The 12,643-nt window shown below is 46.1% G+C and overlaps 1 protein-coding gene across 2 annotated transcripts in view; it reads right to left on the reverse strand.

Annotated features, from left to right (window-relative positions):
* Nucleotides 1–886: 886 nt before the first annotated feature.
* The window catches only part of NCKAP1L (NCK associated protein 1 like), a 42,496-nt gene continuing 30,739 nt past the window's right edge, over nucleotides 887–12,643 (reverse strand). Inside the window, exons 27-31 of one of the 2 annotated variants that reach the window (XM_017678644.3) lie at nucleotides 11,860–11,953; nucleotides 10,853–10,969; nucleotides 10,407–10,516; nucleotides 8,497–8,586; nucleotides 887–5,090 (exon numbers count right to left, since the gene is read on the reverse strand). In XM_017678644.3, coding sequence (XP_017534133.3) covers nucleotides 4,959–5,090; nucleotides 8,497–8,586; nucleotides 10,407–10,516; nucleotides 10,853–10,969; nucleotides 11,860–11,953 — 543 coding nt within the window. In that variant the 3' untranslated portion in view covers nucleotides 887–4,958. Of the gene's footprint in view, nucleotides 5,091–6,594; nucleotides 6,852–8,496; nucleotides 8,587–10,406; nucleotides 10,517–10,852; nucleotides 10,970–11,859; nucleotides 11,954–12,643 lie in introns of those variants that run through there. The other variant, XM_037007243.2, reaches the window with a different exon arrangement.

Raw genomic sequence — 12,643 nt, forward strand, 5'->3', positions numbered from 1 at the left:
GTGTATCTCCATAGAAGCCAAGAAATCATTCCTGGTATCTCATCTCAACCCTTCCTGTAGCTGTTCCTATTTATTTCCACTGTCTTCAGTGAAAGCAATCAAATGGCTATTGGCTAATGGGGGCAGCACAAAAAAGCAGCCTAGCTGCTTAAAACATTTATAGAATGAATGAACTGGAACTGGAACTCAAGACCTTATAACAGGGCAATGCCTCTTCCATCTGAGTTCTACCGGGGACTCTGGCAGAAACCACCTTAGGACTCCTTAAAATTGTTCTCCTCCTTAATAACCACCGACTTTGGCAGTGGGAAAAATCCTATGTAAACAGAAAATGGAGAGTATTCACTAACTGCTAAATCCAGAGCAGGCCACTAATCCAGAACCCCAGATTGTGAGTTTTTATTTCAGGAACTCTGGAGGTTAGGAGGACTGATCCAGAGAAAGTATTTACTCCATTCTAAGTATGAGGTGGAGGCTCGCTGCTTCTCAGGCAATGGAGGAAGAAAAAAAAAAAAACAGAAGTGAAGTGGCAGGCTGAAGCCTTCCAACATAAAAGATTTGCCCTCAGGCAATTAGGTTAGGTCAGGCCTTCAGATCTGGCAGGACAGAGAAGTATGAGCAGAACCAGCTCCCAGAAAGTACAGGGGCAGGAGATGGCAGTCAGAGATGGAAAAAAAGCAGAGAGAATACAGGGACTTCCCCTTCCCTGTCCACTCAGTTTCAGTTTAAGGACCCTTTCCCCTCCTCGACAGAGGAACAGTCCCAGCAAAGACATAGCTGCATCTGAGACCTTCATCAGACTCCTACACAATCCAGTTCTCAAAACTTGAGAGCAATCAATCATCTTCCTTAGAAACTGGAAAAGAATGGGCTAGAAACTACAAAAGGATTGCAAATTAGCATTAGAGCTAAAGAGCTTTAATTAGGAAATTAGGATTACAGCTAAGGAGCTCCCCAAATTTCACAGGTATTTCAGCTAGAAGAGAGGGAAAAGAGGCCGAAGATTTCTCATCAACATAGTGGCATATCCTACCCCTGCTCTCCCGGGCCCCCACCTCCTAACCCATTTTTTAAAAAGGAAAATTCACCAAAAAGAATTATTCGTGTAAGATAGTCCAATTAATCTAATGCCCTTCATTTAACAAATGGCAAGACTCGGCCCAGAAAAATGATGTGGTCTCCCAGAGAGTAAGTTACAAAGCCAAGGCCAAGCCCCTTAACCTTTTTCCAGTGCTTGTCCATTCTGTGCTTCTCTTTCTCTTTAGTCACCAGCTCTGGTGTGTAACCTCAACCTCATTCTTCTTGCAGGAATCCAATCCCATCTCTGCCTTATCTAGATAAGAATCCCGATATATCTCCTCCATTCATAGCCTCAAAAAATGGCTATTCTTCTCTCCCTGTCCTGTCCTCTGGTCCCCTGTCCCCCATCTTCCCCAGGCTCCTTCTACCCAACCTCACTCCTCTCCTTTTCAGCTTCCAAACTACCCCTGGCCCCTGGAGACCCTGCCTCCTCACTCCCTGAATCTACAATCTCTTCCGACAAGCTTTGAGTTTGATAGAGACCAAAAACGATGCTTTGGCAGCAGTGACGGATGGATGTGATCTGCCTCCTACGGGAATGCTATTTAAAGGGGCGGCCTCACAATCCTCTCCTTCCAAAGTGACAAGAAAAAGCGGCTCCTCAATCTCTCCAGAGCTGCAAACTCCGCTCAAGTTAACTTCTGATTTCCTCAACCTGCAGCCTGGCCTGCTGCTCCTGCTTCCTATTCAGGTGGGAGGGAGAGTACCTGACAACTCCCTGAGGTGTGGGGGCTGAGGGGAGATTCATCTTCATCTCTTTTGATGACAGGTACTTAGGAGGAGCCGGAGGCCCTGTAGGGAGGAGGACTGGAAGAACACTCTTCCCCCAACCTCCTGAGTGCATTTCAATCACATGCCTGCTTCTTCCCAAAGTCAAACTTTGTTGGAGAAGAACTCATGTAGGGCATGAGGACCTAAGGTTAAGGAAGCCTTATTCCTAGCTGGGACCCGTTTCCCTCCTAGGTTCCAGTGCTCAAAGGGTCGATGCCCTCAGCCCCGCCCAGCCCCACAGCACTTGGAGGCTGCCCTCCCCTGCCACCTGGCCTGAGCACCAGTGGGGAAGGCACTGTTTATACCACCCAGAGGAAAGGGAGCTCCTCTGCAAGCATCTCCACCCCAGGCTTGGTGGGAGGGATGATTCCATCTCTTCGCAGCAAACAAGTTAATGGAGATGTTAATGAAAACACTGCACTAATGAGAATGCTGAGGCTACCAGCTACTCTACCGGCAAGACAAAACAACCAGGGTCAGAGTTTCTCCCTGATACTCTCTCATCAGTTCCTCTCAGGAGGGAATAAAGTGAGCCCGGGATCTGATTGCGAAAGCAGTTCATAGTTGATTGTGTCCCAAGCTCTGAGGGGTCAGGGACACTTGGGGTCAAGCAAGCAAACTGCGTAAGTGCTGATGGGTCGGTCCTGTTACCTCATCTGCCCCTTCACCTCTAGGTGTTCACCATTCAGGCAGTAAAAGGCCATCATGTCCTCATCTCCTATTTGCTCATTCTTAACTCTCCAGATTCTAAAAACTAAGTCTTCCTAGATGAAGAGGCAGTCTGCTCAGGTAGAAAAGGTATAGGACTGGGTATCAGACTTGGTTCTATTAACTGTTAAACATGTGACCTTCAGTAAGCCATTTAATATCTCTAAATCTGTTTGCTGGCCTGAAATAGGAAAGCCTTCCCTGACTACCTTGCAGGCTTGTCATAACAATGCAAAAGTATTTTAAAAAAGGGTAGAGAAATGTGTGTGCCATTATGTGTTTATAAAAAGATATTGTGTCAAATGACAAAATTTTAGAAAAGAAAAGATTTATGTTGCCAAGGGTTAGGGAAAAGGCAGGGAGTTGCAGAAGGAAAGTGGGTGTGGTTATACAAGGGCAACATGAAGGATCCTGGTGGTAAGGGATCTGTTCTTGACTGTGGCAGTGGATGCACGCACCTACACATGGTACAGAACTAAACACATACACACAGAGAAACAAGTATAAGTAAACCTGGGAAAATCTGAATAGGCCCCATGGAATGTATCAATGTCACTATCCTGGTTCTGATAGTGTACTAGTTTTGCAGGATGTTAGCACTGAGGGTAACAGGTAGATACACAGGATCTCTGTATATTATTTCTTACAAGTGTATGTGGAATAACTGTCTCAAATTTTTCAATTAAAAAGGTATTATGTCTACCCTCTATTCCTCTGCAGTAACTTGTTTTGCTGTCCTCTGGGAGGGTCCTCTCAGGCGGTTCTATATGTACATGGAAAAGGTGTCTCCATCTCCTCAAGAAGAAGGCCCCAACAGAGAGAGATACAAGGGTGTAAGAGTTGTTCAGGTACTTCTGAGCCTTCTCTTCCTCATCAGCTTTGCCCATAGTCTCAGTGGGCCCAACCCTGAATCACTCCTTAGAGGTAATGTCTTTTCCTTAGCAAGGAAGGACAACTAGAGGCTGCATGAAGAAGGAATTCTCTGTTGCTTCTACCCTGAAGAGCAGACAATTGTTGCTAAGAAAAACTTGTGGACTGATTATTGGTGCCAAGTTAAAAAAAAAGTTATCAACTAAGCCTGGGTCTCAAGAAATAAAGATCAAACACACATACAAAATCCAAAAGCAGCTATCAAACAGCTTTCATAAAGGCAAGATGGTTTTGCTGAAAGCCAAAATTACTTCCCACTTATTGTGGACGTAGGAACATGACCCTAATCAATCAGTTAGTTACTTGTATTTGACCACTCCAACCATTCCAGACCTGTGCTCCAGTCCTTCCTGGCAATGGATACACAGAAGTGATGGATGGGAACCACCGTTTCCTGCCATGGAGTTACCTAAACCTAGTTTAGTGCACTTTGAATGCCCCAGGCTTTATGATACTTGAAATTCTAATTAGTGCAGAAAAGGGCTTAGTTGAAACAGCTTGTACTCCCTCAAGTATACCCACTCTCAGGGCCCTATAACCTAATGAGGTCAATGAAATGTAAGATCTAGGAGAGAAATCCCTGCCTGGAGCAACATCTGTACCCAGGAAGACAGGGGATTGGGGTTCAATTAGTCCCTCCAGATAAGAGGGAGAATACCCCAAATGGTCTTGGGAGGAAACCCACAGGACTTCGTTCCAGTTAGTGGTTGTGTGACCTACAGTTATCTAGACTGACCCTCTGTGCTCTGGGCTGTAGTGATGTGAAAGCAACAGCAGAAGGGGTTAAAGTTAAACAGAACTTACTACCCACAAGGCATGGTAGAGCAGGTGAAGGGGGTCTGGGGCAGTGAAAATCTCTAAGAGCATTTCCTCATGCCCCTATAGGCAGTAGAGCTAGAGGCAGAGTAAGAAACCCAAACCCCCTAAAAGAGCCCCCACAAAGGAAAAATGGGGTTCCTTTGCCACCACTTTGCAATAAGAGCAGGCTGAATGTTTGCTGAACACATTTGGAAAAGGAAGAGAGGAGATAATCGTCCTAATGAATGTGCAGGAGACAGTAGCAGCTCCAGTGGGAGGATTATAAGCTCATTATGGTTTAATATGATGATTGATCATCTCTGCCCTCCAGCATTATTCTAGAATAGTGATGAAGGTCGAGAGACCCATGCCAGTCAGAGCTCTAGCTCTAGTTACCAGAAGATAGGAAGCACATTTGTATGGCACTCGTTTTCTTCATTGTAAAAATTCACACATGTAACCCCAACCCCATAAACTTTTCCCAAAAACTGTCCTCCATCCCCCCAGCCTGCCCCACTTCTCTATGATTTCCCAACCCTGGACTGTTCCTCCATATGCCTGACTGGCTCTTAATGCCGGCTCTGGCTCCTGATCCCGCCCCATCCCCACGCACTGAGACAATGGCCACAGGTCCAGTATAGCATGAGGTTTAGCGAAGTCCAAAGGGCCTTTTAGTGGGTACTGCTTGACACTCGGTTCAGGTGGAAGGCCCGGGACACCTCCCGATAGGCATTTCGAAGCAGGACATAAGGGAAACAGGACTCCAACATGTCCAGAGTCAGGAAGGAGGACTCCTCCACCACCTGGAAGAGAAGCAGCCAAGAGATGAGAACCTCGGGGAGGGCGTACCTCTGTGACACCATTTCCTCTTCAGGCCGTGCCCGGGGCCCTTTGAGGCCCTTAGTGTTACAAGTGAACAGGGTTCCAAATCACCGGGCCCCCTTCCTCCCTCACTCTGTTTAGCTCTAGGAAAGCAATGCGGCCTCTTCAGCTCCATTAAAAATGCCCATCTCCTTCCTCAGGGTTACATGAGGGGCTCAGAAGCAGAAGGCAGGGAAGAATCACTGCCCTAGTAGCAGAGCAGGTCCCATTCTCTTCTAGTCTGGATGCTAAACCGTATGTGAGTGGGCAGCGCAGATGCAGGCAAGGATGGATAAAAGTGCTAATAACAGAGCTCTGCACAGAAGGAAACCATGGCCACCGCAGGCCGACAAAGAGGGGCCTGGAATCCACACGGGTCCTGTGTGCTGGGCCTCACCCTCCTCCCTCCCTCAGTACAGTGCTTGGGGAACAGTCAGGATGCTGCATAGAGGAGCAGGCATGATTAATTAGTTTAATTAGGAGCCTATGTGCTGTGGCAATCCCAGCAGCCCCCACAGCCCAGCAGAAAGATAGATCAAATTGCTGGGATAAGGGGGCCCGGGAGGGCATATTAGAGAGCAGCACAACCTAGCATTAGGCTGGAGGGTCTCATCCCTGAGGAAGGAACAGCACGTATTTCCTTCAGTACTTTCCTCAGCCCAGAGGTTGTGGGTCTAAAAACACTGGAGGGAAGTGTCCCATATCCTCTGGCAATTCACAGAGAGGGACCCTCCCCAATATGTCTGTTGTTTCAAGTTCTGAAAATTCACTCAAAAAGAACCTACCATATCCACTCTAACATGTTCTCTCTCTGAAGTCCTTTCAAGTTGTAAAATTTGTAAGATTCTGCTGTTGTCAAATAAATGCACACAACAGCCTCAGAAGAGCAGACATTGCAGGCTGAAGGAAAGGAAATCTGCCTGTAAAACTGTAGCTCTGACTTAGGTTTAACAGCTCTGACTTCGGACTAACAGAAAGAATTCCTTGCTAGGTAAGACTTTCAAACTTTAAGCCAGGAGACAGATAAGATCTCTTTTCCAGGATATGACCCTCAGGTACAGAGAAATGAGTGATGGCTTTAAGAAGGATCCACTGACCTAACACTTCCTATTCTTTGCTCCATTAAGCACCAGAAAATAACAAGGCCCTGACCTGGAGGAAATCATGGTAGTGGAAACAGTGCTACAGGGAAAGCCAAAAAAGTTGGGTTCTAGACAAGTCAAATCTGCCCTTACAATTTGGAGGAGCCCTTGAACGTCACTGTTCCCTCCCTCTCCTCAGTTCCCACACCTAGGAATTATAAGGATAGGACTAACAGCCAGGATCTAGTCTGGTTCTGCCATCAGAATTCCATGATTCTATGAGTCATATCTTCACCTGTCAAACCCAAGCAGGCTGGTAACACTAGCAGTGGGCACTGCCCAGGCTTGACAGCCAAGACAGAAAGACCCTGGGGAGAGAAGTACCTGGCCAGGATTTGGGGCTACAAGAGTAGCCTCTGACCTCAGAATACAGCTCCTTCCCCTTCAGCCATTCCAGTTTCTCTGTGGAAACATTTGCATTTAAATTGTTTTGCAGCAGCTAGTCCCTCAGTCTCTCCATCCAACAAAAAGCTCCTGGTCCCGTAGCTCTGTTCCAGCCACTCTGCAGGCTTCTCTGCAATGCCACAAGGAACAGACACCTTTCCACCTGTGGAGGTGGGGCTGGGGGGATGAAAGCAGAAGCGGAAGGCAGGGCTGAATGGCAATAAAGAATCACCTCCAACCTTAGGGAAGTAAAAGATCCCTAAGGGAATGAAGAGGTATGCCTAAGCCATCCAAAAATTAAAATGACCAGCAGACAGAGGGAACTAACATTTATTGAGCATCTGTTATGTACTAGGCACTTTCACATATATTACCTTATGAATCCTAAGGATTATTGCCCACTTTCAAGGGTACAGAATCAGAGGCACAGAAGGTTAGTTAACTTGCCCAGGGTCATGCTGCACCAAAGACTGTGCCCCTACACCTAACATGTGACTGGCATTTGCCCTCATCTGCCTCCTCTGCCTTCTCATCCCTCACCATCGCCAACCTCATGTCCAGTCTCTCCACTTCTCCATCCTCATCCTTAATCAGCCTAACCTAGGCCCTTTTCTAGCTGTGTCTAGCTGAGACACAGACACCGCTCAAACCCAGAGGGAGCCTGCCCCAAACATTTGCGGGGCTGGCCAAGGGTACAAATGGAAGCCCACATACCATATGACTAAATAAATCAAACTACTGTGTTCATCTTTCAACCTTCATACTATACCTGTAGAATTTGATGCAAGGCCAGGTTTGAATTAAGAATTCTTAAGCTCCGTAGAGTTAGTTCTGCACCAAAACATATTGGAGAGAACCATCCCAGTCTAACAATCTTGGATATACACATAAACTTCCTATCTGAACTCCAGCCATACATTCCTTGGGCACTAGAGGTATATCCGCCAGCAGCAGGCTGCCTCAGGAGGATGGACTTGGGGATGATGCTCCACAGCAGCCTACGAATAGGCCGGACCTACTTAGCAGAGGGTTCTGAGGCCCCAGACATCCTTAGTGTGGACTCTGAGGGGCAGCACAGGCTCCAGGTGGGCACATCTCCTCCCCTTAGGTAAGAAGGCCTCTTAGACATGGAGACCAGGGCAGGACCCACTCCTGACTACATCGAAGTGCAGGACTAACTTGGAGAGTCAGACTTTTAGAGAAAAAGAGTAAACGTGGTGAAGAGGGAAACAGGGTCATGAGGAAAGAATTTTTTTTAAGTTAACTGAGTCAGAGTTCCCAGAACTTTCTGCCAAAGGAGGGAAAGCCCAGAGCGTGGAAAGAAAGAAGAGAGAGCAGGAGCTGCCTGATTCATGGCCCACCTGGCTCCCTGCCTTACAGCTTTTCAGCTGAAATCCCTTTCCTCCTCTGAGCCCTCACCTCCCTCCCGCAGTTCTGCTCTGTGCTTTTCAGCACCCTCTTCGTAATGTCCTTAGGGACAAGAAATCTAGTAGTAGAAAGTGGTCCGGTAACACCAAATGTGTACTGGGCAGGTAGTTACAGATAAGGGGCAGACTGCCCCACCAGGTCAAACAAGAACACTGAGCCCAGTCAGCTAGGGGCAAGGAAGGCTGTGTCCTGCAGAGAAGTCCTTAAAGACCCCACCTTGGGAATACAGGACAAATAACCAGAATGTGAGGACTAGACCCAGAGGGTCAGGCAGAATTCAGTTCTTAGTTCATGCTATTGGGTGATGACAATGGCAGGGACCCAAAGACCCTAAGAGGATTCCCCCTCTGGCCCCTCCCCCCTTTCCCCAAATCATCTTAAACCAGGCACATACCAAGCGCATGAGCAGAGAAATGGATTCCCGATTTCTGGTTTTAAGCTTGTCAGTCTCCTGGCCCAGCTGCAAAAGGCTGACAGAGGCCACCTGTAAGGGAAGAATTTGATTTGTTAGGAAGCAGATTTTTATGGAGGTCAGAACAGGACAGCCCCAGGCTACAGGAAGTTCGGACAAGATCAAGAAGAGTTAAGAAGTGCTGAGATGCTCCTGGAGACTCAGGGTGGAAAAGTGGCAAATCCCCCAGGTTTCCGAGATGCACAGTGCCTGTAAACCAGACAGTGCAGACAACTGCAGGTTGCCAGGGGTGCTGGGGGAGAGGAAAGGACCTAGAAAAAGGGCAGGTAATACTGTATGCCAGGAGATTAACCTCTTTTCCTACGCAGTCTCTCAACACCACTGTCCCCAGGCAGTTTACAGCTGACTCCCCACCAGACCAGAAACAGAGCTGGGCCTGTGATTCAGACAGTGGGACAGCACTCTTGATATTCTCTACCTGTCAACTCTCAAATGGCTGTCCTCCCCATTCACCTCAAGGCTCCCAGATCAAACAGGGAGGAAGAAACGTGATTAACTGTATCCAGGCTCAGGTTTAGCAAACAAAGAAGGGAAAAGGGAAAAGGAGGGGAAAAATTCCCTTCCCACCAGGTCTTAGAGATCTGGTGTGAAACCTCTTCATGTCTAAGATGCTCAAAGCCCATTCTGTCTAGCTGGTTGTCCCACTTTAAATAGGGACCCTCTAACTAAGCTTACAAGTCCCCAATTTGTATTTTTCAGGGCAATGGTATGATTTCCAAGATAATATGATCTACTATGTTTTCTCCTAAAAGGAGACAGATGAGGCTGTAGTTCTTAAATTAGAACCATGCTTTGCAAAGGAATAAGCTCCCTGTTACTGACAATGCTCAAGCAGGCAGTGGCTAATGGACCATGTATCAGAAGTGTATGGACAGGATTCCTCCAAGGAGAATTTAGAATGGAAAACTCTGGGGCCTCTTTCAACAATGGAAAGAGATTACTTATTCTGTGTTTTTCCAGAGGCAAAACTAAGATCAATGGTGATAGTTACAGGGAGTCAAACTTTGGCTGAAATTTTTTAAACAATTTTTTTCAAACAAACTGAAAATAACCTACAGTAGAATCCGCTGCCTGGTTGGAAGCACTCGTCCCTAGATATCTAGACCAGTGGTTCTCAGAATGAGACCCCAGGATGAACATCATCATCATCACCTGGGAACATGCTGGATATGCAAATTCTTTAGCCCCCCACCTCAAATCTACTCAATCAGAAATTCTCTAGGTGATTCTGATTTACACTGAAGTTTGAGAATTTGAAAAAAGTTTGACTTTTTGTCAGTATTAGAGTTGGAAATGACTTTATATATTATAAAATTCAGTGTCTCTCCCACTTCATTGTGCATCAGCTCTCCTGGAGACCTTATTAAAAACAGAGACCTAGACCCCCCCTAGGATATTCTAGTTCAGTAGGTTTGGTGTAAGGATCAGGAATCTGTATTTTCACAAGCTCCTCGGGATATTCTAATCCACACCAAGGTACTGAGCTATAGATTCAGCTTAATCACCCTATTTAATAAATGGAAAGATTGAGGCCCTAGAAGTTTGGCTCTTCAGAGCCCACACAACTTCTTAGGGCAGATCCAGAACTAGAACTCAGATCTGCTGACTCTTAGTCCAGTGCTCTTTCCAAGTATTTGGGCAGAGGCTAAAACAACAGCTGTTAGGGAATTTAGAAGAAATTCTTGCACTTCACAAAGTGGCCTCTCACTGCTTATTGAATAAAGGAGGTTAGACACCAAAGCCTGCTTAATAATACCTGTCTGTGGGTTTAAGTCAAACCAATTCTGCTAGACTTTGCAATCTTCCGTTCCTTATAGACTGGACCCACTCACCACCAAAAATTCCTTGAGATGAGTTTCTATGTTCTTGTTGTAGAGTGTAAAGAGGGCAGCAGACACCTGGATGATGGCCTTGGTCAAGCAGTGAATGTTATTGTTGTAACCTAGATTAGTAATGACAGAGGAGAAAAACAAAAGGACACAATGAAGTGAGCCACACCCAGGCTGACCCCCTCTGGTAATTTCTCATTTTTCCAGGCTGGGCCACCCCTGTATAACACTAAAAGGACTAAAAGGCATTTGGGGGTTAGGAGAAAGATATTCCCATGAAATCTGACTGGCACTGAGTGTTATGGATAGGTCATTCTCAAGTGCTTTAGAAACAGAACTTTACACATGAATCAGAAGTCTACTTTCCAGAAAAAGGTCTCCATCTCATCTCCCTACCCCAGGACACCAACCTAAATAGCACTGGTGCCTCAAACCTGCTCCTTACTTACCATCCTTCTCAATGCTATAGAATGAAGAAGGGTCAGTGGCAAGGAGTGGGAGGGAAACAGCAAGAAAGATCAAGAGCAGGCAGGCGACCTTATATTCTTCCTCAGGAGATGAAGTATCTGGTAAGAAGGAAAAAGGAAAAGAGGAAAAGTAAGGTCAGTAAACACAAATTATCTTTTACAGGGGGCCTACATCACCAAATCACTGTGAGGATAAGACATATCTATGAAAACACTCTCTAAAATACTATAGGCAAGTCCTTATTGCTGAAAGGGACAGGACTAGCCTCCACTTACAGTGACGGCCAAGTCCTGGAGGCCACTGATGAATGAAGCAGAGCTCTGTGCGAAGGGCTCTGCTGACAGGCAGTCTGACAGCACTCTGTGTGATGGGGTGAAGAGGCGGGAGGGAGAGGAAAGAGCCTCACCAAAACCAAGAGAGCAGAGGAAGAGCCAGTCTGGCAATTTTGAAAGGGCTTAATACCAGCCCCCCTTCTGTTCTGAGCGTGTACAAGTATGAATATGCTAATCAGAGGAAATGTGCAGTGTTTCCATATGACAGACATGTGTGAGACTGGGGGAAGAAGTGAATAGTGTCAAGATGATTACATGGTGGGGAAGAGCACACGATCACCCTGGGGAACCTAGATGCTATACCACACAACCTGGCATGACATCATATACTACTGTGTATTGTTCTCTCATTGTTTCATTTGCATTAACCTTATTTCCCCAACCAAACTGCAAGCTCCTTTGAGCACTTGCTGAACATCAAACAGATTCTCACTTACTACTTTCTAGCCGATTGACAGGTCAACTGGTTGGAACCTGTCCAAGAATCTAAATTATCTACATATATATTTTGTGGGGGTTAGGGACTTTTAGTCTCTCCTTAGCTCCCAGGTTATAACCTCTGAATTCACAATCTCAAATAAAGCCTTCTTTGACATTGACATTTTTCTACCCAAAATTATAGTTCAAGCCCCCTTTTTCCATTTCCCCAGTTTTACCAGCTTTCAGATTGGCAATGGCAGCCACCAGGGCTGGGTCAATGTCACAGCCCACTCCTGCAGCAGATGCCAGCTCAAAGACACTCAGGGTCACCTGATAGAGAAGAAAACATGCTGGAAAGGATTCCCAGGGGACAAGTACCTGGCCGAAACTACAGGTAGTCAGGATTCCTGGATCACAGATTTTTAAACTTTTTAAGAGGATAGGTGGACTATCCTCTTTTCTAGGTATTCCTTTCACAGCTGTCCCTAACCTACAGGGGAAAAGCCCAAAATGCATTAGCATGGCATTCAGATGCTCCACAGTACAAATTTGCTTTTTCAACCTTTTTTTCCCAAATGCTTCTTACAGTCAATGCAGCCAGCTTAATTTAGTCACGGTGTCCAAAATACAACTTACTTCCTGACTTGTATACTTTGGTTCATGTGCTTCCTTCTTTCTAGAGTGTCCATTCTTGTGCTCCACTTATATCTAATTGACATCTGCCCCTTGAGGCTTAACTCAAATCCCATATTCTCTGTGGAGCCCTCCCTGATTACTTCAGTCCAAACCCATCTCCCCCTCCTTAAACTGGTACTACCAACTTGGCACTGATCACACACAGCACCTAGTATTATGAGTTACCTTTTCAGATAGGAGGTGAGACATATGGCTTATCCCACCAACGAGATTATAATTCTTTAAAACCTCACACCATAGTCAGAGGAGAAAAAGGCTTTGGAGTGAGATTTGGGTTCAAGTTCTAGCAGCACCACTCACTAAATGTGTGACCCTGGCTAAAAG

This window comes from Manis javanica, chromosome 10, assembly GCF_040802235.1.
Source record: "Manis javanica isolate MJ-LG chromosome 10, MJ_LKY, whole genome shotgun sequence".
Classification (NCBI taxonomy): Eukaryota; Metazoa; Chordata; class Mammalia; order Pholidota; family Manidae; genus Manis; species Manis javanica.